This window comes from Trichosurus vulpecula, chromosome 3 (assembly GCF_011100635.1).
Source record: "Trichosurus vulpecula isolate mTriVul1 chromosome 3, mTriVul1.pri, whole genome shotgun sequence".
NCBI classification, from domain to species: domain Eukaryota; kingdom Metazoa; phylum Chordata; class Mammalia; order Diprotodontia; family Phalangeridae; genus Trichosurus; species Trichosurus vulpecula.
In genome coordinates, this window is record NC_050575.1 from 81,071,013 (window position 1) to 81,098,559 (window position 27,547).

At 42.4% G+C, this 27,547-nt stretch overlaps 1 protein-coding gene across 1 annotated transcript in view; it reads left to right on the forward strand.

Moving 5' to 3' along the window:
* Positions 1–27,547, forward strand: part of TENM2 (teneurin transmembrane protein 2) — a 1,009,006-nt gene that overhangs the window by 980,328 nt on the left and 1,131 nt on the right. Inside the window, exons 22-29 of the mRNA XM_036751277.1 lie at positions 363–517; positions 1,093–1,967; positions 8,912–9,087; positions 10,729–10,964; positions 18,505–18,801; positions 20,892–22,506; positions 25,324–25,440; positions 26,478–26,516. Of these exons, the coding sequence (XP_036607172.1) occupies positions 363–517; positions 1,093–1,967; positions 8,912–9,087; positions 10,729–10,964; positions 18,505–18,801; positions 20,892–22,506; positions 25,324–25,440; positions 26,478–26,516 (3,510 nt within the window). The remainder of the gene's footprint in view (positions 1–362; positions 518–1,092; positions 1,968–8,911; positions 9,088–10,728; positions 10,965–18,504; positions 18,802–20,891; positions 22,507–25,323; positions 25,441–26,477; positions 26,517–27,547) is intronic.

Below are 27,547 nucleotides of genomic sequence, written 5' to 3' on the forward strand. Positions count from 1 at the left end.
GTGACTCTGCTAGGGTCACTTATATTGTCACGGTCTAACGCAAGATTTGAACAGTTTTCCTGATTCAAAATCCAGTATCCTGCCTACCTTGCCACCTAGCTGCCTGTGTTACAAGAGCTACCTAGAATGAAGGACTAAACAAAGTTAGGTGAGACTAATCAGGGAGACCATCCTGGAGGGAGGTGCATTCAACAATGTGTGAGAGATTTATCTGCTTAACGATGTCCTAGTCCACCCCACTGGAGGCATTGGACTGTCAGAGAGTCATTTATAGAGCACTCTTCTCCCACTCCCAAATCTTGCACCACAAGTCTTCTATCAGACACAGACATGGCATATGAAATCATTCTTCTCCTGCCCAGGTATCGCAGTAGACAAGAATGGCCTCATGTACTTTGTGGATGCCACCATGATCCGGAAGGTGGACCAAAATGGAATCATCTCCACACTGTTGGGCTCCAATGATCTGACCGCCGTCCGTCCTCTGAGCTGTGATTCCAGCATGGACGTGGCCCAGGTAGGGTTCCTTCCTCATTTCCGTAGCCATGCAGCAGAATGCTCTTGGCCTTGGGTTCCTGCCTTACCCTTCTTAGGAATCTAAGCCAAGTAGGGAAGAACTAACATGACTGAGTACAGAATGGCAGACAGTAGGGAATGTTGCAGAAAGACCCAATTCTACATTGAAGTACATCTGATTTATTATAACCATTAACAGATTATAGGATAGAAAAGTTACTGTATAATTATCCTTCCGTCTCCATCATCTCTGCAAGTTTGAGAATATAGCACTGCAAGTGTGATGTCAATCAACATTTCCCTGTTAATCTAAAATTATTTCATCCCATTGTATATACCATTAGTTTGTGCCGTGATAGTGAAACCTTTGACTAACTCATTCTTCTCTTTTCTGTAGCCCATAGGCAGGTGTACACACACATACACACACACACACACACACACACACACACACACACACATGCACGCACGCATGCTGCACGCATGCACGCACACTTCTTTGCGCATCTTCTGTAGGGAAATGTCAGTTGATTCAGCAAGCTGTTCTTGAACCCGGTGTTTGATATGACTTTCCAGGTTCGATTGGAATGGCCAACTGATCTTGCTGTCAACCCTATGGACAACTCCCTCTATGTGCTGGAGAACAACGTCATCCTGCGAATCACTGAGAACCATCAAGTGAGCATCATTGCAGGCCGCCCCATGCACTGCCAAGTCCCAGGCATTGATTACTCCCTCAGCAAATTGGCCATTCACTCTGCCCTGGAATCAGCTAGTGCCATTGCTATCTCCCATACTGGTATCCTCTATATCACGGAGACAGACGAGAAGAAAATCAACCGACTGCGCCAGGTGACCACCAATGGGGAAATCTGCCTGTTAGCTGGTGCTGCCTCAGACTGCGATTGCAAAAATGATGTCAACTGCAACTGCTATTCTGGGGATGAAGCCTATGCTACCGATGCCATATTGAATTCTCCATCTTCCCTGGCTGTGGCCCCAGATGGAACCATCTATATTGCTGACCTAGGAAATATTCGGATTAGGGCAGTTAGCAAGAATAAGCCCGTCCTAAATGCTTTCAACCAGTATGAGGCAGCGTCCCCAGGGGAACAAGAGTTGTATGTCTTCAACGCAGATGGCATTCACCAGTACACCCAAAGTCTGGTGACGGGAGAATACTTATACAACTTCACTTACAGCGCTGACAATGATGTTACTGAACTGGTCGATAACAATGGTAACTCCTTGAAGATCCGCAGGGACAACAACGGTATGGCCCGCCACCTGCTGATGCCTGACAATCAGATCATCACTCTCACTGTGGGCAGCAATGGAGGCTTGAAAGTTGTGTCTACCCAGAACCTAGAGCTTGGACTCATGACCTATGATGGAAGCACAGGCCTCCTAGCCACCAAGAGTGATGAAACTGGATGGACAACCTTCTATGAGTAAGTATCTTCAAAATATCTTACATAGCACCCTTTGTGAGGAAGAGCTTGTTCCAAGGCATTAATATATCAAATCTCTTATTTTTTCAAGTAGCTTAGGAAGTTCCATGTCCTGTCATGTATCTTCCTAACATTAGAGTTTCAACGTGCAGGTTTGAGAGATGCCATTTCCTCATCTGACCTGGGTGCTCTGCAAAACGTTACTGACTCATCCAACTGGGTCTCTTGTATGGAGTGAATCTCAGTATCACAGTTTTCTACTGAAATTCCCATTGCAAGCCTTTTCGTTCAAAATTCAGGATATTGGACATACACTGCACATGGGAGATAAAGTGTTGATTAACTCAGCTGATTATGCATGTTTGTGATGGGTGCGGAAATTAGAACCTAAAAGGCAAGACCCCAGTGGGGCTCCTGTAATTTGCCAATAGTCCAGAACCACACTTGATTGCACAAGCAGGTAGATAAACTCTGAATTTCCTCTTTAGCAGAAGCAGATCAATACAGATAAAGTGCTAGGTATATTAAAAGATGCGAGAGTCAGTCATATTTCCCCTAACAATTATCTCATACTTAATAGTCTTGGTGTTTGTTTTGCCAAAGAGCTGCTTTCCTTCGCTCCTGGAGCTATCTATCGAAGTGCATCCTGCAGGTATTAACTAGTTCAGTCCTAGACAGCTGAAATTTTCCTAGTGTTATTCCCAATCACATTCTAGATTCGGAGTAAAATAAAACTACCCAGTCCGCCAGCTGGCCCAACAGCATCATATGTTACTGTGCCCGTGATCGTTACTATTAACTGCAAAGACATAGGAGAGTTTCCTCCTTTCTGTATAGGTTTCCGAGATTTTGCTAAGTTGGAAAGAACGAAGGAAACAGAGACAAAGGGAGACATGATGAAAAGAACCCAACATTAGAAATACTCATTACTGCTCTAGCTCCATCACCTAGTGGGATAAAGATTTTATGCAGAAAGGCTTGGAAGATGAAGAAGGAAGCTGGCGCCATCTGCTGGTGGATTCCTATTTCGTAGACATGTGTTTCCCCCAGCTCACCGTTCACTTGGCAGGTTTACAGGCCCCACTATTCTCTCTGCAAAGCTCAGCATGTCGGCATCATTAGCATCATGGCATCCTTCAGAGAAGTGTGAATCTAACACACTTTCCATGCCTGTGACTCTGTCACTGAGATGCCTTGTCCTGACACCATTTGTGAATGTCGATTTTAGCCCCTCTCCTAGCATCTCTCACCATGCTTTCCTGGAAGCTTTGACCTACAGCCAATGAATTTCACAGAGAATTAGTAGACCTACCTGATGCCGTTAAAAGCTCCCGGGTTCTGGAGGAGGGTGGCTTGAATTTTTTAACAGTCTGACTCATAGACTATTTTTGAGGAAATGTAGTTTTATTACTTTTCATTACATGTGCAAACATGTATTTTGCTAACAAAGTATGACCCAAGTTGCTTAAGGGAGGGGGGGAGGGGAGACCCTTTGAGAGGCTTGTTTAACTGGTAAATAATAATACTTCCTATTTAGCACATTAATTGAATATGGAAAAATGAGTGCTTCTAGCAGACTTGAAAATGGTTTGCTTATAGAAAGCTAGAGGTAGAAGGAACCTTGGAGTAGTTCCTAACATTTTTTGTGTAATACATCCCTTTAGCAGTCTGAAGGTGAAGCCTATGGACCACTCTCAGAATCACATTTTTAAATGTGTAAAGTAAAACACAGGATTACCAGGGAAACCAACTATGTTGAAATCAATTTTTCCCCACCCCAGTTCATAGACCCCATAAAATCTATCTAAGGACCCCTTGTCCCTGTACCCTAGGTTAACAGCCCCTGGGTCTAATCTAACACCCTAATTTTACAAAGGAAGAAACTTAAGATAAAGAGACAACCAATGTCATTGGCAGCGTTGGAAGTCAATTTCATCTCTTCTCATTTCAGTTCTAAAGATCTTTCCATTGTTGCCAAACTCTCTCCTGAAGTCTTTTAAGTTAAATGTACTTCCTATATCAGGGATGTCCAAGTTTTTTCAATAGTGAATCATATGATCAGAAATCTGTAGGTATGTAGACCACCTGATTTTTTTTCTAACTATAGTTCCTAATTGATCTAAACCTCCTGCCATGACACCTGGAAGCAGACATGTTCTGGTGGCCAGGGAGGTAGGCATGGTACATATTAGGTAAAAAAACAATTTTGGGTTAAAAATCTCAGATGTCATGGCAGAGTCACAACTTAGGCACCTGGATACTATATGCTTGTTTGTACTATCAATTACTTAACTAAATTTTTTCATAAGTAGTCCAAGTCAAGGACAGTCCAAACTTACATTTCTCTATGCCTGCCAAAAACCTAGACTGGTTGTTATATAGGTGATCGAGAAAATAACAATTCAGTTAAGCTATACTTGGCAGGACAAAGTCAATTTTCCTCGTGCTTGGGAGGTAGGGTTATATGGTAGAATGAACACTGATTGTCAGAAAACCTGGGTTCTAGTCTTGTCTCTGCGCTTAACTAGCTGTATGACCTTGGACAGATAACTTCTCTGCATCAGTATTTCCTCATCTTTGAAGTAAAGTGTTTGAATTTCCATCTACTCTGATGCTAAATGTGTTATTTCCTCCATTTAGAATGTGAGCTCTTTGAAAGCAGAAGCTGTCTTGCTTTTTTCTGTTTGTGTCCCCAGTGTTCAGCACAGTGGTTGGCACATAGTAAATATATGATAAATACTTTTCTATTCCATTCTGTGATCAGACCTATTTTATTTATTTTATTTTTTATTTTTTTTTGGAGGGGGAAGGCAGGGCAATTGGGGTTAAGCGACTTGCCCAAGGTCACACAGCTAGTAAGTGTGTCAAGTGTCTGAGGCCGTATTTGAACTCAGGTCCTCCTGACTTCAGGGCTGGTGCTCTACCCACTGCGCCACCTAGCTGCCCCGGGACCTATTTTATTTAGACAACTAAGAATAATGTGGGTTGGAGAAGGGAAAAACTGGAAGATGGGACATCAATTAAGAGGCTATTACGACAATGGAGGGGATGAGGGTCTAAAGTAGGGTTATCAGGCTGGTAGCTGTGTGAATAGAAAGGAGATAGTAACAAAAGATGTTATGGAGATAGATTCTACAAAATGTGGAAGCTGATTAGATGGAGGTGAGGAGGAGGAGGGAAGAGTTAAACATGATTATAAGGTTGTATACTTGGGCAACTTGGGAAGAAAGAAGGAAAACAAGCATTTATTATACACCTACTATGTGCCAGGCACTGTGCATTACAAATATTACCTAATAAAATGATGATGAAGATAATGATGATAGCTGACATTTATATAGCGCTTATTATGTGCCAGGCATTGTGGTAAGCACTTTACATATAGTATCTTCACAGCAACTCTGTGAGGTAGATGCTAATATTACCTCTGTTTTACAGTTGAGGAAACTGAGGGAAAAAGGGGTTAAGTGACTTGCCCAGGGTCACAGCTATTAAGCATTTGAGGCAAAATTTGAACTCAAGATTCCTGGCTCCACTATCCGTTATACCACCTAGCTACCCCAATTTGGACCGTAGTGGTACCTTCAACAAAAATAGGGAAGTTGGGAGGAAATAAAGGCTTCATCAGTCAATTAACAAGCACTTTTTAAAGTGATGTCTATCTTCCAGGCACTGTGCTATGTGCTAGGACTACAAATACAAATGTGAGACAGTCCCTGCCTTCAAGGAGTTTACATTATACTGGGGAGAAATTTTGGCCATGTTGAATTTGAGATGCAAGTGAGATGGCCAGATGTTCACCAGACATCTGCCAATGTGGGAATGGATTTGAAGGAGAGAGACTAGGGATGGATCTATCACTTTAGAAATCACCTGTGTAGAGACGATACTGGTGTCCATGGGAGTTGATGAGCTCATCAAGAAAAAGTATATTTAGAGAGAAAGGGACCCAGGGTAGGAAAAAAGAAACTGGGTGATAATATACCAAAAGATTCAGTTTGTGTTGTCAGGATGCTGAGGAAGAAGAGACAGGAATGAAGCAAGAGTTTCTGCTTTCTTGGGAGAGGGCAGGCACTGCTTTTTAGAGGACCTGCCGCTAAGAGCAGTACACCTGAGGTGAGAAGAGGTCACATGTGACTATGAATGACCTAAAACAAAGTCTGTGCCTAATGGAATCTTGAAGAATAGAATGCACGGTTGGTCTCTATCATCTGGTAGTATGGTTCCATTTCATGAACCTACGTATTCTTGTATGTATAGTCCTGTTTGACAGAAAGAAAAAAAGGGAGGAGGATATTGAGAATTCTCTGTTTGCACTACAGAACTGTTCTGAGGACTGCAAATAGTTGGAGCTATTTCATTGGCCAAAGAGGACATTTCCTTTGCTTTCCTTTACTTTACTTTCCCCCAGGACCATCTCCCCAGTTTCTGCTGCCAGTCTTGGGAGCATAGCAGTGCCTGAGAATCTGTCTCCAAATCCTTATTTCACAATAAGATTGCACAACAAAAAGAATGAGAAGTTTTGAGTTGAAGATGCTGGTTTTGAATCCCAGCTCTGCCCCTTTACGTGTAACCTTGGCCAAGTCACTTTATCACCCTAGGCTTTTACTCACCTAAAACATGAGGGAGTTCGATCATATGAGTCCTAAGATTCCTTCTGCTTCTAAATCACTGATCAATGAGGGCAGGCAATGTGCCTCTTATCTCTTTTGTATTGCCCACTGTACCTCTCACATAGTACTTGCTTCATAAATTTTCATTTGAATAGATTATTTTGCTTGAGTTCCAGAAATATAACTCCCATTCTGAATTTCTGAAGGGGTCCACAGAAGGAGAGCCTTCTCTGTCAAAGACCCAAATTCAAATGCTGCGTTCGATGTTTACTAGCTGGGTGTATCCCTGTGCGAGTCACTCACCTTCTCTCAGACTCAGTTTCCTCATCTGTAAAATGGGGTTATTGTGAGGATCAGATGAGATAATATAGGGAAAGCATTTTACAAACTTTCAAGTGCCACATGAATGTCAGCTATTATCATCTAGCAACCAATAAAAAGCAAAAAAAGTCCTTTCTCGAAATTTTGCTTCAGGCCCCAGCTAATATCCTTATCTCCATCCACATTTGGGGTAGTTTTTTGGGTTTTTTTTTTAGCCAGATATTTCATGAGAATGTAAAGCTTTCCTCACTACTGACCACTGAACTCTTTAAGGTGGGGAAAGGGGGGAGGAGGAGGTGGGAAGAAGGAACAGTGAATTGACCCAGCTGAAAATCAGACTCCTAGCCTCCCTAATATCCAGCAGACCAACTAAGTAGAGCAGCATATGGCCCCCTGGAGAATCCAGCCTGGATGGCAGAGACCCTACAAGCTAAGAAGATTCTTTATTCCTCCACGCCGTGCCCTGAGCTTTCAAGCCTAAGTAGAGCCCTTCCATTGAAGGGAGAGGTCGAGATTAATGTGGGGAGGCAGGGGAGGTGGGGGCAAGACTGAAAAAAAGTCAGAAGGAAAGCTTGAGACGGCACCGTCACTACGTAGCGGTTCTTTTCTCCAACCAGATCCATCCTAGGGGATTCAAGACCTAGGGTCAGTGACATTCTCTTTCCCTAACTCCCTTGTTCCCCTCCTTCTACTTTAACCCCTAGCCTATCCACTCACCTCCAACACACACACACACATACACACACACACAAACACACACACACACGTGAAATCAGGTTAAAAATGAACATCAAGAGCAGTCTAGAAAGAGGGGGGGAAATCACAAAGCATGCACTTTGAGAGGTACTTGCTGAAGAAGGGATGAGTCATCCTATATGCTCTTTCTATAGTGATGGGGGAAGGAAGCTATGCATTGATATGTATGTGTATTTATATGACATATGGGTCCTTTTTTTGAGCACTACCCGGTACAGCTGCCTCTACTGTCCACCTTCCCAACCTCTCAACCTCCTGCTCACAGGAGGCTCCCCAAAACACAGGCCACAGGGCAGTCACCCTGATATCCTACCTTCTAGGAACACATCTGTCCATCCTTTTTCAAGCTGTCATCTCTGACCTTACCTTTGCAGCCAACAGCTTTGTTCTTGCCCTAGCTTTAATCTAGTTCTATAATAATTCATTATTCTAACTCAGTAAATTCAATAATTTAGTAAATATGTATGAAATGCCTATCTATATACATATGGTAAATATGTATGAAGTACCTGTCAGGCATTAATCCACAGAACCATAGAATTTTCAAGCTAGAAGAAACATCAAAGATCATTTAATCTAACCCACCCACTTTACAGATGAGAAAACTGAGGCTCAGGTGATATGGCTTATGCAAGGTTACAGAGTCAAGGACAGAGTTGCAACTAAAAACATCTCTACATCTAAGCACATATATTACAACGTACATGTTGAAAGCTTCAAAATACATAGTCCTGTCTCTCTAGGAATTTATCATTTAGTGGTGAAAAGGAGACATATAGGTGAAACAAGGCAATGGTTTAAGCAAGTGTGTGATAGGACAGTATAAAGTTTACAGATATGCCAAGGTAAAGCAAAGTAAGGCAATACAAGCTAGATAAGGGCCCAGAAGCATACGCTAGCTGTGCTCACATGCCAGCTACAGGCTTCTTCAGAGACTGAGAGACTGGTGCTCTCCTCAGGGTTACAAGCCATTGTCTTCTTGCCCCATAAAGCAATTCTTCTTTTTTGATGTTTGTAGTAAGATCAAGCAAGTTGAAGAATATGAACTGGAATCTGTTTAGAAATCCAGAACTGTCTTCAAAGGCCTTCTTCACTCTGAGCCCTTCCCATCTCTGCGTCTCTCCCCTCACTCAGTCTCCCACTTGGAACACTCTGTTGCCCCCAGTATCATTGTGTTGCAAATGCTGGAAGGACAGATGCCTTCAGCCCTTGGTGACTTCCTTCAATGGGTGTGGCTTTTCTTTTGTCTATCAGCTATGACCACGAAGGCCGCCTAACGAATGTGACACGCCCAACCGGAGTGGTGACCAGCCTACACAGGGAAATGGAGAAGTCAATCACCATAGATATTGAGAACTCCAACCGTGATGATGACGTCACTGTCATCACCAACCTGTCCTCTGTGGAAGCCTCATACACTGTGGTTCAAGGTAAGAGCCCCATAGGATGCTCACCCCCTACATCTCAGCCTCTCTAGAAAGACCCAGAAGATAAGGAGGTGACAGGAGCTATCAGACATAGAAGAGATACCAGAGATCGAGAATACCCTGCCTGTTCTATTGTCCTTTGAGTCTCAACAGAACAGTCTTTGTCAACTAAATGCCAACCCCCTAAATGATGGACAAAAAAAGTCATTCCACTGTCTGAATATTCTAAACACATTATGCACAACATCTGAATATTTGGAAATATCAACATGATAAACTGAAACCTTTCACTTTTACCTGTACCCATACCCTATCTCCTCTCCATCACCACCATCGCCACTAACTACTGCTGTTTCCCAAAATGACCATAGAAAGGAAGGAGATGAAACTTATTTTTTTCTTTTAGGCCCACCGACTAATTTCTTTCAGGCTTCTTCTGATGTCTTTTTGTGGGTGATTTGTTGCTGGCATTGGGATTGCCTTGGGATCTGAGACCTTTAGCAATCTCCCACCACAGACCAAGCCTATTAACTGTCCACAGACCAAATTGTGGTTATTGTTGTCTTTAGACCCAGCATACAACAAGTACAGGGGCTACAGAGAAAAGGAATTGTGCAGATTAATTTTTCTTTTAATTAAGAGATAATGTCAGTGGGCTAGCACATTGTCAAAGGATAAAAGTGTCCTCCCGATAGATAAATGGTGACATTTATAGACTATTATCCCACGACACATCCTGTTCCAATGACTTTATTTCTGCTCCGCCAAATGATTAATGATGTAGATTCTGTCCTTCTGCGTGATGACTGTAGATGCAGGAGTGACAGCTGCATGCTACCGGGTGCCTGAAAAACTGACTTCTCATTGGCTGACCTAGCTGTGTTCTTTTTCTTGGATAATCAGGGAGCAACTTATCCGTAAAAGGAGTTTCTGACCTGACTTTTATTCTTGTAACTTATCGATCAAGGAAAAGGTCAGAAATCTGATTGGCCAGCACGCATTCCATTCAAGAAAATTAATCAGGCCTTACCAACCCCCACTGGTACCTATCCTCTCTTTCCATCTTCTTGGTTCAGAATTCGAGCCTCTTTCATAGGCTACTCACTAGAAGCAGAGTCTTCAGCAGAGGCTGAGGGAAAGGAGGGAAGCTTGCTTTCTGTCACTCCTATTCCTGAGGGCTCACTACCTAGAGTGCATCTGCCTTGTGGGCTACCTAACAGATTCCCAGGTGAAGAGTACAAGAAAGGGTAATGAAGGGATAAAGGGGAAAGTAGTTTTCCTTTCATTTTTCCTCTTTAGATAATTTTTTTTAAATTAGGAGTCTGATTGACATAAATTGTGTGGGTAAAAGACATCATTATATATTTAAATTTTCTATTAATAGCTTTCAACCAGTGAAAGGAAAACATCATGGCATAATTATTTTGGGAGCACCACATATTAATAGTGTTGTTCTTTACACAGATCAGTAGCATCTCTTCTGTTCACCTTAACACTGTATGAGCGCTAATTGCAGGCAGTCTTCATCTGACAGCTGCAAAGTACCATGGAAACCTATAAAAATAGGTGATTTGTTCTCCTTATGACTAATAGAGTAGATAATTTATCTCTTCATTCCCCTCATTCCCAATTGCATTTTTCCAGATCAAGTTCGGAACAGCTACCAGCTCTGCAACAATGGCACCCTGAGAGTCCTGTATGCCAATGGAATGGCGGTCAGCTTCCATAGCGAGCCCCACGTCCTGGCAGGAACCATCACACCCACCATTGGGCGTTGCAACATTTCGCTGCCCATGGAGAATGGCTTAAACTCCATTGAGTGGCGTCTAAGAAAAGAGCAGATTAAAGGCAAAGTTACTGTCTTTGGGAGGAAACTTCGGGTAAGTAGTTCTTAATCATACCATTGTACCAGAGAGTCCATGATCCCTGGATTTCTTGGAGGAGATAAGGACATACTTGTCCTATAGCCAGCCAGGGGAACATCCAGGCCATCATGACACCACACAGTGCTTCACAAACTCAGACCTCCATGGGCCTCAGACTACATAGCTTTTTGAGAAGCAGTATGGTATATAATGAATAGACTGGAAATTGGGCCGCAGAAAGTTCAAATTCCATCTCTGTGGGACCATAGGCAAGTCGGAGCCCTTGTGGGGTTCAGTTTCCTCATCTGTAAGTGGGCAGCATAGTACTTATCATACCTACCACCTTCCTGGGTTATTTTAAGGCTCAAAAGTGGTCATGTCTGTAAAGAGCTTTGCAAACTTAAAAACATGTTTTTCTAAATACTGTTGTCATCATTATAGGAATCCCATCCTTCAGAGAAAATCCTCAGCTCTCCAAGATGATAGAAGTGTCTTTTCTGTCCATGAGGAGGCATGTGATGTGGAAACTCCTAGCCTTGGGCTTCTTCTCACTTGTAGGAATAACACGTCAGTGCTTAGATCCTCAAATTCCAGGCCCCCTTTCACATTTAACATCTTATCTTTTCATCCCACACCCCACACCCCATATTTGTCTGGCCAATCCCAGGTGGGATTATAGTACTTTGCCAACCTATACTTCCCCAGGTTGGGGATCACTTGCATCTAATTCAAGTCAATACATGTTCATTATATACCTCCTATATGCCAGGTGTTATCCTAATAAGCACTGGGAATAAAAAAAGGAAACAGTTACTGCCCTCAGTAAGCTTATTTCTACAGGGGACAAAGGTATATAGATGAGAAAGTGCATGTTATATACCAGGTAATACAAAGTGATCAGGGGGTGAGGAAGCAAAAGCACTAACAACCAAGATGATCAGGAAAGGGTTTGGTAAGAGTTGGCCTTTGAGCGGAGCCTCAAATGGAACCACTCACTGATTTCAAGAGGCCGAGATGAGAAAGGGAGCGCTTTCTAGGCATGGGGGAATACAAAGCTACAGAGGCAAGGATGAAATGTCATGTATGGTGAGCAAAAAGTAGGCCATTTTGGCTAGAATGTGGAGATCATGCTGGAACTCAATGTCAGTAAGTTAGTTTATCTTCCTCCAAAAGGGGACTATGCAAGTGGCAGCTGCTTTGTTCTGGGGTAACCTATAGCGAGTCTAATCTAGGTGCTTTGAGATCCTTATAAGCAGCAGCATTACAGCAATGTCACAAAAATGGATTGTCTCTCTTGCCATTTTATTTGGAATAACATTTCCTGGCTATCGTGACTACAAGAGGAGCTGGGCTGCTCCATATTAAGATTCTCCTTTTGTCTAGTGGATGTCTAATTCTCGACATTAGGTTATCAGCAGACTCCCATGTTTTCCTTCCTTCGTCGGTATCTGCAGAGTTGCAAGCTGCCGTATCTCACGAAAGACAAAAATGGAATGAGATTAGCAGCTAAATCCTTAATGACTGGATTTCAGGGCTGTGTAATTGATTTTTGATATGCTGCACTGTAGAAGTTGATTATAAGTAGTAATCGCTTCTTTTCTCTGATAAATCAGCTATGCATTTTGACTGAGTTTTCAAAATAAAGATAAATGTGGCCCTAAAATAAAATGGCTATAATCCCAATTCTGAATATTAAAAACTTAATAGTGGTACTTGTGGTAATTAGCTGAAGTTAGACGCACAAGTCTTATAACTGAATTCCTGCCAGGGTTAGATTTGCTGGCATCATGTTTATGCAAATCAAAACACAGCTTTATCTATCAACACCTCAACATTTAATTGTCTGGTGTTAGTTCCTGTAACAATAATCACATATCCATTTAGCTCTCTTAAATGAAAATCACTATGAGATTATAACAGGTTGAGTGGACTGAAAATGTAATTTGAAAATGAGGGAGAAAGCATGGAATTTATTTGCATCTCATTTATTTTAATTCAGCTTTGTAAACTGTTTAGTGAATGGAATAAAAGCAACTCCTAGAAACTGCTGGGGAACAAAAAAAAAGAGGAGGTTGGGAGGGGACAAAGGATGGAGAATGTGACATCGATGTTGGCATCAGGAGACTTTTTTTCCCCGGAACTTCAAGAGGACATGATGAAATGGCTTGCAGTTGCTTAGTGGGATAGAATATGTTGGTTGTGTGTCACAGAGAGGCAGTTGGCACAGTGGATAGAGGGCCGGTCAGGAAGACTTGTGTTCAGGATCTGCCTCTGATATATTCTGGCTATCAGACCATGAACAAGTTCCTTAACTTCTCATAGTTTCAGGCAACTCCCTTTGACTGTAAGTTACAAATTAGTTGCCAGTCTTCATTAGTGAAGGGGGTTTCTGCACCGACAGTTCTCTACACCAATGAAATCAGAAGTCTGAGGAGAAAAAGGGTCACAGGTATCCAGACTCACCTAAAAGAAACAAATCTTACATCCAGGATGCTTAGTGTCTAAATTGGAACTTTGGTTCTTTGTCATTCCTCATCACCCCACCCTCCCCACACATACACACAATCAGTTCTTATGCTCCAGTTGAGGGATGCAGAAATTTTAGCCTAAAAGACGAGGTTCCTAGGTGACCAATTTAAAAATTAGCCTGTACCATTCTTGTCTAATTGTCTTGCTCGTAATCTGGTAGGAAAATCATTCTGAGGATGTGCTTGGGTCCAGGTGTGTGCACACTTGTCTTTGTGCTCATACTTGTATACGTGTGTGGAGGAAGGTAGGAAGAAGCACTTCTGGCTGAAGATTTATTGAGACACGTTCAGAGATTGAGTACATCATCAACTCGTCTTCTTAGTGCAGGGGAATAAAAAGAGAAAAGTAGAAAAATGGAACCAGGTAATCAGCAATTAATAAATTCCTCCTCCAGATACCCTGGAGGATATCAGGAAAGCTAAAGAAAAACACTGATAACAAATGAGAGTACTATCTGTTGGATCAGAGATTCCTGCCCCTAACTGATGCCTCTTACCAGTAATAACAAATTTCATTTCTATATTGCTTCGAGTTTGCCAAGTACTTTCAACAGCGAGTGAAGGAGGTGTAGCAGATTTCATTATTCCCATTTTTACATATGAGGAAATTGTCACTCAGACAAGTTGAACAGCTTATTCAGGGCCATGAAGTTATTGTAAAAGCTGGGACTCCTACAAGATCTTCTGATTCCAAAACCATTCATCTTTCTACTGTACCCACCCAGCAGTAACTGTAAAAGACACATCCAACCATCTTGCCTGGCCTTCCTTCCTTCCTCAAGACCCCCAAGCTCCTGATGACTCCAACAGGTCAAAACATAATACTAAGCTTTTGATCAGGCCCATGCAAGAGAAAACAAAGTAATAGTAGATTTCAGTAGATGGAAATCAAGGCAACTGACAGACTCTACTCTTCACTAGGAGGCAGCTAGGTATCAGTGGATAGAGTCCTGATCTTGGCATCAGGAAGACCCTAGTTCAAATCTGGCCTCAGACATTTAAGTAGCTTTCTGAACCTGGACAAGTCACTTACCCCTGTTTGCCTCAGTTTCCTCATCTGTAAAATGAGCTGGACAAGGAAATGGCAAACCACTCCAGTATCTTTGCCAAGAAAACCCTAAGAGAGGTCACAAAAAATCAGACATGACTAAACAACATAGTACGTGCTTAATAAGTGACTTTTTCATTCATTCCCCTCACCCACATCCTTTTAACTGAGAAAGGTATCAGCCACTGAGGATGGCTAACAGATGTGTTAGATGAAAGGGCCATGACCCTGACAGATAATTCAGTATTCAGTGATTCATTTTTTTAAAAATTGGTATATCCGCTTCAACATCCCCGCCCGTTCCCAATGTGTGTAATTGCACTTCACCTCCTGGAAATTTCTCAAATAATTTCATTTAGAAAAATTATTCTCCACCTCTTCTGTCCTCCCCTTTTCCTATCTCCTACCACCCACCTTCATCCCCACCCCCTAGCTTTTCAACACACACACCCACTCACACACACACAGACACACACACACACACAGCACTGCAGAAGCTAAATCTACATCTGTGCATCATGAGGCTGACGTCCAACCGCTATACACTTCGTGGTCAATGGTGCTTGAGAAATACCAGCCAGTTTGGTTTCAAAGATACCTTGTCATGAAATGTAAGCTAATCATCCTTTGAATATGTAATCACTATGCTGTGCACCTGTCCAGGGGTGGGGGCTGGGCAAAGATTTTTGGTCAGAAGGGCTTTTTTCAAATGCTTTGGAAGTGGGAATTAACACAGACCCTTTCTTACTAAGGTTTAAAACATCTGCCCTTTTTCTACCCCCCAAAAAAAATGTGTTGTGAAAAGTCTGATTTTCTCTGAAAGAAAGCAGATAACCAGCCTCCTGGAGCTGTCTTCCTGATTGTAATTTACATAAAGACTGCAGAGGTAAGAAACAGATACATGTGTAGGTAGCAGAACAAAAGAAAAATTGCTTCTAAGATAATCTTCCGTCATGATATTGGTATTAGTGTTATCAGTATTCCAAGGAGAAGTGGGAGTTAGTAATTTTGTTTTGGTTTCCATATAATTAATATGACACTGCAATTATACTCTGGAGTGTTACTTTTACTTACTTTGCAAATCACATGAACATAGGAACCAGACAGGACATTTCCTAGTCTGAATTTTGTATGTGTGTGGTAGGTGTGCTCACGTGTGTACAAACACATCCGATCTCCCGCAGAACTGTCATAGTCGGCCAGCTTTTTGTCATACACAGGGAATGAGTAAAACTTCTATTTTCTCAGATCCTTACCTGCCACACTGGGTTCAGGGCTTGCACAAGGCAAAGTCCTTCCTGGCCATAATAGTTTATAAATAGCAGGACGACTCAGAAAATAGTATGGATACCCACCTGTCTGCTCTGGAATAGATGTTCTCTTGCCTAGTGACAAGGGGATAAACAAACTGACCCTTGGAGGTCTAGTCTAAGCTAGATATAGATTCTGTAGTGAGTTGTTTTGTTTGAACAAATGCTGGTCACAATGTGAGTTTTAACCATGTTGGGTAGGTGTTAGTGGGATAGCTAGTTTTTAAAAGGAATCCCAGAGTCAGACGGAAACAGAAAAGTCCGTGTTGTCCATTTTATTTCTCTTGAAAAGTTAATGTTTAGACTAAGAAACACAAATGATTTTCTTATTTGTGAGGATCATCGAGCCTAACCTCACTGTGGTAAAATATTCCTGCTTTTAACCAGCCTCATAGCCAAGGATTTCCTCTTCGGGTCTAACTGAATTCTCTCCTGCTGCTCTTCCAATTCTTTCTTCTTGCCCCATCCTTTATAAAAATTACATTGTTCTTTTTTTTTCTTTTGGGCTGCCTCCACTCATGAGCCCCAGTCATCCCCCCTCAGAGCAGAATCGGAGCCACCAGCTATGAGCCCAAGAGGACCATTCCAAAGTACCACGTTTCCTTTCCTTGGGTTCTTTATGAGCACTTCAGGCACCCGCGACAACCTCTGCTAGAGAAAAACATTCTGGGGGAAATTCCACAGGGGGAGCTGTTTCCCAAAGTTAGCCCACTGCAGAAATAAAAACAGTGCTAAACAGCTGAGTTTTATTAACTGGGGAAGCCAGGATGAGGAAAATACCTGATAATTAAAAATAATGACTTCCTTACAAACACAAAATTGTATTAATTTAAAAATTGGTTTCTCTACCACTGGATTCCTACCGAGCAAGATAGGGTGGGAATTGTGCTGATCATGGCAGCGAAAATAATTCAAAATAACTTTTATGTTCTCCAGGAAGCCTCAAGGTTAATTTAAATATTGTTTGATGGGCAATTTAAATTGGGATAAGAGAAAATGTTGCTAAATCAAAGCTCCTGCAAACTATAAGTTTGAAGAACACATTCCCAGGAACTGCTGAATGCTTCTTTTGGTTGTCACTGCCATCAAAGGCTATCTAAGTTAAAGACTTCCACTTTATTAATGGCACACTCACAATTAAATTACTTAAGAGGCTTTATTAGATTACAGCACTGGCCCAGACTCCTTGGCTCATCTACCACTGAATTTATCTTATTTCATTATTATCAGAAGCACTGGGCATTCTTCACTGAAAATTCACAATTAAAAACCAAATTAGAAAGTACCATGGCTCAAAGGAAATGCCATTCCTGATGACCAATTCTGGTTTTGAAAATCATAAATCTAAAATTCATTAGCTGTAACTGTTCATACTTGTTATTCTCTGGTGTGAGTTGGGTCAAGGGGTCTCTTCATCCTTATGTGACCTCAGTAGGGTTATAAACACTTTCTGTGGATGCCATTGTAGGGGCTAGGAGAGAAAGAAAAGTGGGAGAGGAATGGGAGAGTGGGAGAGAAGAATCACAGAATATTAAAAGTAGAAGGGACTTTGAAGATCATCCAGCCAACCCCCTAATTTTCCTGGAGAAGATACAAAGAAGGGGAAGGAGAATTGGGGAGGAAAACAAGAGGTGATGGGGCAATTCAGTGGCTCCATGGCTGTTAGGTGACACCACCGATTGTCATCTGCCTTTGACAATATTCATAATGTTTTAATGAAATCCCTGCTGGACACTCGAGTGGTCATGACCCAGAATAGTAGAACAAATGAGCCAGCATATTGAAGGGTCTTCCTAAGCTTTCCACACTCATTTAGGACAAAAGTGAAACAGTTCTCACCAAGTTACACTTTTAAGATGAAATAGCTTAACCCCAACTTGTTAACGGCTCTGGAAATGGTAGTCTCAGTTTGGATGCACATATATAGGTAAATTACCTTATTAGGTTATTGGATTCCAAAGGAACTCCTCAGGAACTCCTAAAATTATCTATAGGATAAACCCCTAAAATCCCTTGCTCACCCATTTTTATACGTGTTACTTTATCAGTTAGGCAACTAGGTTGCACAGTGAATAGAGTGCCAGGCCTGGAGTCAGGAAGACTCATCTTCCCAAATTCAAATCTGGTCTCAGATACTTACTAGCTTTCTGAACCTGGGCAAGTCACTTAACCCTGTTTGCCTCAGTTTCCTCATCTGTAAAATGAGCTAGAGAAGGAAATGGCAAACCACTCCAGTATCTTTGCCAAGAAAACCCCAAATGGGGTCATAAAGAGTCAGACAAGACTGAGACAACCAAACAACAATTTCACCAGTTGGGACATTCTTAATTGTATGTTCTCCAGTACAGATACTGAACTTCAGCCAAACTGAGAACACACCATGCTCATTCCTTTACATGCACCTGACTCAATATTACTGCCTACCCACATTCTACTCATCATTTAAGGCCTCGCCCAAGTCACACCTCCTCCAGGGAGCCTTTCATTACTGCTTTATAAGCAATCTAGTATCACCTATGAAGTGCAAAGAACATTAGATTTGAAGTCAGCACACAGTTACTCTGTCTCGCATGGCCACACCAGCCATATACTTGGCATAGTCTCGTGTTAACATAACTGGGTATCTTTTTTTTCCTGACATGCTAAACAGGCCCCTTGTGTTTTCATAGGTCCATGGGAGAAACCTCCTGTCTATTGACTATGACCGGAACATCCGAACAGAGAAGATCTATGATGATCATCGAAAGTTTACCCTGAGGATCATTTACGACCAAGTGGGACGCCCTTTTCTCTGGCTTCCCAGCAGTGGGCTAGCTGCAGTCAATGTCTCCTACTTCTTCAACGGTAGGCTGGCAGGCCTCCAACGTGGGGCCATGAGCGAAAGGACAGACATAGACAAACAGGGCCGGATCATCTCTCGAATGTTTTCTGATGGCAAAGTGTGGAGCTACTCCTACCTTGACAAAGTAGGTGAACTTTCTCTGCCTTTCTGTGAGATGATGGGAGGCTTGGTGAAGTAATGCCATTAAATATTCATTCCGGGTTTTCTCAAAAAAAAAAAAAAAGATCTGAAATCTTTTGCCTTTAGACACTCAAAAACTCTTTGCACCAAATAGATGAAGGTTCTCCGCCCTCCCCTTGGACAGCAAATTTGAAGGAATGTGTTATTCGTAGCTCAGCACTATTTCCATAAAAAAGCATTAGGCTTCTCAGTAATGGCAGGAAGGATGGATTGTCTGATTTTATTCTAAAAAATGTGCTGCAAAAATCGGGCCGAATCACCCCACTGGCAAAAGAGCTCTCATCTAATCATTACTTATGAACTGGAAATGCAGTGATTCATTTCTGCCTGGTCCTAAATTAAGCTATCAGAATAGAAAAGTTTGTCTAAAACTCAAGCCCCAGCTGCTGCACATTTCCTTTTTGGTTGCAGTCTTTAGCTACCTCTGGGCTCTCTCCAAGCAGGTGTCCAACTTCCCTGGTTTAGGTAGAGTCAGACACTTCTCTCACTAGGGAAGCAGTAGGGAGAGGATACCTCCTTAGATCATATTTTGAGGCTGTCGAAGACTATCCTAGTTCTTTTCTAATTCTCATTGACCTATAGTTTGACTTACGGCATCACGTCGTTCCCCACCCTTCCTGTCTTCAGCTCTTCTTTACTTGATCTCTCTCTCCTACAAGTTGCAGAAGCTCCTACTCTGCAGAGGAAGGAGCTGCCATCACCGATATAGTCCCACAGCTATGGCCCTCCATGAATGGCAATGGAGGTAATGCTACAGTAAAATCCAGACTAAGGGAAGCTGGAGACTTAGACTCTAGAAAGGCCCTAGAAAATATCTTAAGGACAAGAATATGGGCTTTATTACCTGTGAAAGTCCTTTCCAGAATCTGTGGGCCAGAAATACTTCAACAGATATTCATTATATTTCTGTTGTGTGCTGTGCTCGGTACTTGGCACTTGAGGAGACCCAGTTTAGATAAGACAGGTATCTGCCCTCATGGAACTTACTGTATAGGAGAGGCATGTGATACATACACAAACAACCACATTACCTGGTGAGTGGTTAATAGCTTCCAGCAGCATCCTGTGAGGGGTTAAACAGGGGAAAGCTAAGGACCAAGCTGCTGTTAGTGTAGAGTACAAGAGACCGTAAAGGCACCCAAGGCAGCACCATGGCTTGGAGTCAGGAAGAACTAAATTAAAGTCCTGCCTCAGACACTTACTGACTGTGTGACCTTGGGCAAGTCACTTAACCTTTCTCAGACTCAGTTTCCTACTCTGTAAAAATGGGACATAATAATAGCGCCTGACTCACAAGGTGGTTGTGAGGATTAAATAAGATAACAGAAAGTTATTTGTAAACTTTGAAGTGCTATGTAAATGCTAACTAGTAGTGTTCCATTTAAGTTTTGCTATTCCTCAGTGGGTATTTGTGGGCCTTTGTGGGTGAAATATTTTTCAGAAGGATTCCTTTCTACTGAAAATCCAACTGTGAGATAGGGCTCATAGATTTAAAATTCCAAGAGTCCTTAGAGGTCTAATGATGTCAAAATCAAATAGAAAGGCAGGTCCCTGTGATCTATATGTTGACTTAGAAAACTATAAATGAACATTATCTATGTTATATTATATTTTTATTTATTTTGTTAAACATTTCCCAATTACATTTTCATCTAATTTAGGCTTTACTCAGGAGTTTTACAGCCAAGCTGGAGTTTGGCATCTCTGATTTAATCCAACCCTTTCATTTTATAAATGAGAAAATTGGAACCCAGGGAAATTAAGTGACTTGTCTAAGGTCCAAGTGGTAACAGAGCTTGGATTTGAACCCAGGTCCTTTGACCCCAAATCTGGTGCTCTTTCCATTGTCCCAGTGATATGGAATGTAAGTGACTGAGACTCTGTACTTATCCCTGAGGCAGGGAAAAGGAGATTATTCATTAGAGAATGTCTGTATTTTCTATGAGTTTTGCTATAAATTCTACATTTTTTCCTTTCTAGTTTCTTATCTAACTCCAATGTCCCCTTCTTTTCTCTCCCCTGCTTTTCCTCCAGTCCATGGTCCTCCTGATGCAGAGCCAGAGGCAATACATATTTGAATATGATGCCTCTGACCGTCTCCATGCTGTCACCATGCCCAGTGTTGCCAGGCACAGCATGTCCACTCACACCTCCATTGGCTACATCAGGAACATTTATAATCCTCCAGAGAGCAATGCTTCAGTCATCTTTGATTATAGTGATGATGGCCGCATTCTAAAGACATCCTTTTTGGGGACTGGACGACAAGTGTTCTACAAATATGGGAAGCTGTCCAAGCTGTCTGAAATAGTCTATGACAGCACAGCAGTCACTTTTGGTTACGATGAGACAACCGGTGTTTTGAAGATGGTGAACCTCCAAAGTGGCGGGTTCTCCTGCACTATTCGATACCGGAAAATCGGCCCCCTTGTTGACAAACAGATTTACAGGTTCTCAGAGGAAGGCATGGTCAATGCAAGGTTTGACTACACCTACCATGACAACAGCTTTCGGATCGCAAGCATCAAACCCGTCATAAGTGAGACTCCTCTTCCAGTGGATCTCTACCGCTATGATGAGATCTCTGGCAAAGTAGAGCACTTTGGTAAATTTGGAGTCATCTATTATGACATAAATCAAATCATCACAACCGCAGTCATGACTCTGAGCAAACATTTTGATACCCACGGGAGGATTAAGGAAGTCCAGTATGAAATGTTCAGGTCCCTCATGTACTGGATGACAGTCCAATATGACAGCATGGGAAGAGTGACCAAGAGGGAGCTGAAACTGGGACCTTATGCCAATACTACCAAATATACCTATGACTATGATGGGGATGGGCAGCTCCAGAGTGTGGCAGTCAATGACAGACCAACCTGGCGCTACAGCTATGACCTTAATGGAAATCTTCACCTGCTGAATCCCGGGAACAGTGTCCGGATCATACCCTTACGCTTTGACCTCCGGGATAGGATTACACGTCTAGGTGACATACAGTACAAGATAGATGACGATGGCTACCTCTGCCAGAGAGGTTCAGATATCTTCGAGTACAACTCTAAGGGTCTCCTGACAAGAGCCTACAACAAGGCCAGCGGGTGGAGCGTTCAGTACCGGTACGATGGAGTGGGGCGGCGAGCCTCCTGCAAGACCAACCTTGGTCACCATTTGCAATATTTTTATTCTGACCTCCACAACCCAACTCGGATGACTCATGTCTATAACCATTCCAACTCAGAGATCACTTCCCTTTACTATGACCTCCAGGGCCATCTCTTTGCCATGGAGAGCAGCAGTGGAGAGGAGTACTATGTAGCATCAGACAACACTGGAACTCCCCTGGCAGTTTTCAGCATAAATGGTCTTATGATCAAACAGCTGCAGTATACAGCCTATGGGGAGATTTACTATGACTCTAACCCTGACTTTCAATTAGTCATTGGCTTCCATGGGGGACTCTATGATCCCCTAACCAAGTTGGTCCACTTCACTCAGAGAGACTATGATGTACTGGCAGGTCGTTGGACCTCCCCTGACTATACCATGTGGAGAAACATTGGCAAAGAACCAGCCCCCTTCAACCTATATATGTTCAAAAGCAACAACCCTCTCAGCAATGAGCTGGATTTGAAAAATTACGTGACAGGTGAGAACCCCTCTGCCTTAATCAGGGAAGCGGCCACTAGGGAATTGTTGTCCTAGTAGAGTTTGAGGGAGGTTTCACATCATGAGGAGACCTTTTTAAATAATACCCCTTTCCATATATGCCAGGAAGAACAGTGATAGCACTGTTGACATCAGTTTGGGTGTATTTTCCATTGACAAGTAAGACAATAGAGGAAAAGACATTTCAGAGTGGAAAGCCTCCAAGTTTTCATAGAAAATGAAGTGGGAAGACAGACAGTGCTTATCATTGGCCACCAGTGGGTTCTCAAAGCCACAGAATCAGGTTTGGCTCTGGATACTTGGGGATGAATGAGCCAGAGCTAGACAAAGGGTATTTCCATAGTCTGTGCCGGATGAAAGTGAATAGACACCTGCTGATGCCAAGTCCCAAATAAACACGTACAGTCAGTGTAGTAAACCTGACTGGGCCCTCTGTTTTCTTGTTGGCTCTTAAAAGTGTCATAAACATGAACTATTCTGAAAACAAAATGGTAGCACCTCATCTACTGCTCTTACAGCAAGCGCCTCAATCAAGGGGAAGCAAGTCACACTGAACTAAATTCAACTACATTCCATAATCATTAGCTTCTAAAGAATATTATTCAGAAAGAAGCCTATTGCTTGTTGAGTGAGGGAAGAGGGACCAGATGCCTGAGCCAGTAGCATAAAAATATGTCCAGTGTCCAAAATCACATTAGAATTGGGAGAACACCTGCAGAAAAGGAGGAGAAAGAGCACTAAATCAATCTGTATGTATTGTGTTTTGGTAAAACTTTTACCCTCATATCAATTAGTGCTAATTTACCACTTAGGAGGAGAGCAAAGTAGTTGAACTTGTTGCTAACAATTTACAAAGAAGAGGTAATTAAGATGCAGTCAGGAGAAACTCTAATAAGAGAACCCACAATCTCCCACAATTAAAGGAACCTTTACAATTTAAGAACAGAGCTATCTTCGTGAGTGGCAGTTTCTAAGTGAGGGAAGGGTTTGTTTCTCTAAAGAAGGCGGTGGCTCCGCCTTCTCCCTCTAGCCCCCCAGGAGGCAGCTGCTGATTGAGGGGAGGAAGATGAAAGTGAATATGACTGGGCCTCCTGAGCCTTGGGGAAGCCGCTGATTTTAGACCTGGTGGAAGAATTCATGGCGTCCCCAGACCCCATTCCAGGTTTCTGCTGCTGGCAGGGTAATACCTTAGCCTAATAGATTTTATTGTATCCAGCTAAATGATGCTATTTTTGTAAATGCCAATTCACAAATGAAACCCTGGTTAAGGAAGCTACTCATGAGACCCACTTGAAAGTAGTTGAAAGTACTAATGAGTCCCAGTACCTGGGATTCATGGCATCTCCCTCACAGTGGCCCCCCTGGTGGTCCTTCATGCTTACAAATCCCAAGAATGCTTTCACTTAAGGGGGAAAAAAAGTTGGATTTTGTAGAGTTTAATTTTCATAAGTGAGAAGAAAGGCATCACCTTCTTCTCACATTATCTCCTTCTCATATTTACACTTAACACCTGAGGATGCTTTGTTGACAGCATTTTCTGAGGGAAAGCTAACTTGTCTAGCTGCGTGATCACATGCTGTGAAGAACATTAGAAAAGAGGAATGATGAACTATTACGATGAGCTGCGTTCTCTTGCTTAGACCTAAATGACTCCCTCCTCAACAGATTGTTTAGGGAGACTGTTACAGTGTAACACCAATTACATTCAAAATGAGGAGAGGATCTGTGTTGTCAGCGTGCTGCTGAAGAGGTGCCTTCTGCAAAATGGAGAAGGAGACAGTGACTCCAGTAAATATTTGTGATCTGGTCAGACTCAAAAACCAACCGCACTGACTGCTTAAGAAAAATAAGGTCAATGACGCGAGCCGTCACTGGCAAAGTTAGTGGTCATTGAACCGTCCTCTCCTTGGAAGGGAAATCACATTTAGCATTATTAACAAGTGAATTTCAGGTGGGAGGGAGGAGGAGGCTGGGGGTGGGGGATATGGCTGTAACTAGGATGTAGTGATTAGGGCTTTGCTCTAGGCATGAATTTAGAAGGGTATTGACTGCACATAAGGAACATAGGAACATGGGAGCTTAACACACGGTTAGCATGAATAATTAGTAAAAATGGGAGACTACAAGATAGCAAACTAGGTTCAGTGAGCTCATTCTCTGCCCACCATGCTCCACCTCCACAAAGTGGCACAGTGCCACTATCTTGGATTCTGTATACCCCTCAGGAGACAGTGTCACACACTCTCCTCTAGCATCACTACCAGTAACGCTGAGCTCTATTCTCCTTGCCCTGTAATAGAATAGAAGCCTCTTGAGGGCAGGACTGTTGAATATTTTTTTCAGTCTGTGTATTGCCTATCACCTAGCACAGTGCCTGGAACATGGCAGGCTCTTAATAAATGCTAGTTGGTTGATTGATGATCTTACTTTGCCCCAGATTCAAAACTTCCTAGTTTTGTGGCTTTAAAAGAGGGAGAACCAGGAAGGAAGAGATCTCTTTAGATAAAGTTTCAAAGGCAATCTGATTTTTCTTAAGCTGTCAGAAAGATGAGACCCCACTAATAATGTGTATACCTCCTGACACATTTGTCAAAGATACAGACCTATTACTTCTTAGCACCTCTGCAAAAATACATTGGGTTGATAGACTAAGGAGAACTTGACACACGCTTGTTTTGTTTCCTCTTTGGACCTGCGGTATAGACTCTCTGTTATATCACAAGTGGTGTCTCACCAAGCTCTGCCGCTGATGCCCAAGTGGCCTATTTTCTTAACTCTTCTTTATTTTTCATTGTAGATGTGAAAAGCTGGCTTGTGATGTTTGGGTTTCAGCTCAGCAATATCATTCCTGGTTTCCCAAGAGCTAAAATGTACTTTGTGCCTCCACCTTATGAATTGTCAGAAAGTCAAGCTAGTGAAACTGGACAGGTAAGCTGACATCCCAGCTAAGCATCCAAATCATTATTGGCATTCTATATTGTAAACAGAATTACATGGGGATGAGTGCACATCCATGGAGGAATGTAACATCATAGTGGGATAGAAATGGCCCGCTAAACAGCATTGGATTCCCAGGGAAACAAATGTCAACATCGTCACCTGTTGGGTACAAACCATCTTTCTTCCCAACCTCAATTATTACCTTAATTGCAGTATCGTTACCTGTTCTGTCTGTACCCTTGAGTTGTTACTTGATTAACAGTGGCACAGGGAAATCTGGAGGTAACTTACCATCTGTTCTTCCTATAAGATCATAACCCTTTTGGCTTTTATGGGGAGTAATAAAACCATGGTTTGCAGTTTCTGTCCCATTAAAGGAACATTTTTATGCCCCACATAAAACCTCAGTGTTTTATGATTAAAATTTTATACAGATTGAGTTTTTTAAGATCATTTGTGGTTGGTTCATGCAGTGAGGGCCAGAGAGTTGTCAGTTTTGATTTGGAAGTTAAGTGGCCCATAGTCCACTGAAGTAGGTGGGACTCTGTCACTATTCAAAAAGGTAGTACACAGAGAATCTTAAGATTGGAAGGGACCAGAGACCAGTCAATTTAATCTATATGTGAACGTGAATTGTCTTCAGGGAAAATCTACTGACTGGAATCAGAGGACCTGAGTTCAGACACTGGTTCTGATATTCACCTAAATGACCTTGAGAAAGTCACTACCTCTCTGAGCCTCAGTGTCTTCTTCTGTAAAATGAGAGAGTTACACTAGATAGCCTCCAAGATCTCTTCCAGACCTAAATCTGAGGTCCTATATGTGACAAGTGGCCATATACTCCTCTACCCAAAGATTTCAATATAGGGAGACCTAATACCTTCCAAAGCAGCTCATTTCACTCAAGGATAGTTCAAATTGCTAGGAAACTCTTCCTTGCATCAAGTTCCCTCCTCTTTATTAACAATCAGTACTTAGCATCATGGGACAGGTTGGTGGTACCGAGGATAGAGTGCCAGGCCTGGAGTCCAGGAAGACTCATCTTCCTGAGTTCAAATCCAGCCTCATATACTTACTAGCTGTGTGACCCTGGGCAAGTCACTTCACCCTGTTTACATCAACTATAACATGAGCTAGAGAAGGAAATGGCAAACTCCTCCAGGATCTTTGCCAAGAAGACCCCAAATGGGGTCACTAAGAGTCAGACATGACTGAAACGACTCAACAACAACTCAACATTATAAAAATATGAAATATTATAGCTGGTTTCAGTAAATCAGTCAAATTGAGGTCACTGCAAAGAGACAACAAGGAGTCTCCTGGTTACCCAGAATAAGAAATCCCCATGATGATTCCCACCATGTGAGGAACCATTCTTCGAATTAATAACAAGACTTTTTTTGCATTTGTGTAAGCACTGTACATTTCAAAACACATTCATTTCCCTTTCTCCTAGTCCCTGTCACAGCAACTTAGGTAGATCATGTTTTGCAAATGGAGAAACTGAGGTATTAAAGATAACATGCCATGTAAAAGTCAATGGTAAAGATGAGGACTAGAACTTGTCTCCTAACTCCCAGCTAAGAGCTCTTTCTCCTTGGCCACATGGCACTAATATCTTATTTAGCACATCATAAGATATTAAAGAATGGGCAGTTTTGGACATTGTCTGGCCCAAGTTCACCTGCTTGGAAGGCAGCAAGGCCCACAGCTGGAACCTCTGAATCCAAACAGACCCACCCCTTCAGGTCAGGATGCTTTTTATCTGAGCTGTACAAGACAACTGCCAAAGAAACCACTAATGAATAACTATCCTTTCCCCGACCTCAGGGAAGAGTCTTAGGGTCATCTGTTGATGTGCAGATCTTTAGAAAGGTGGCACACCTTCCTCACTTTGCTTCTTAATTAGTTACATAGTAATCTGGACTATCTGCCCCGCCAGCATAGAGTCCACGACCTTGAGTGCTCAGCAAGCACCTTGGTGGCCCAGCCTTACTTCTGGAGATGTGAGCCTTGCAGTGTTATGTTAGTTCTGTGTCAGCAGGGAAGGGGAGGGGGAGCATTGAGGGGAGCAAATGCAT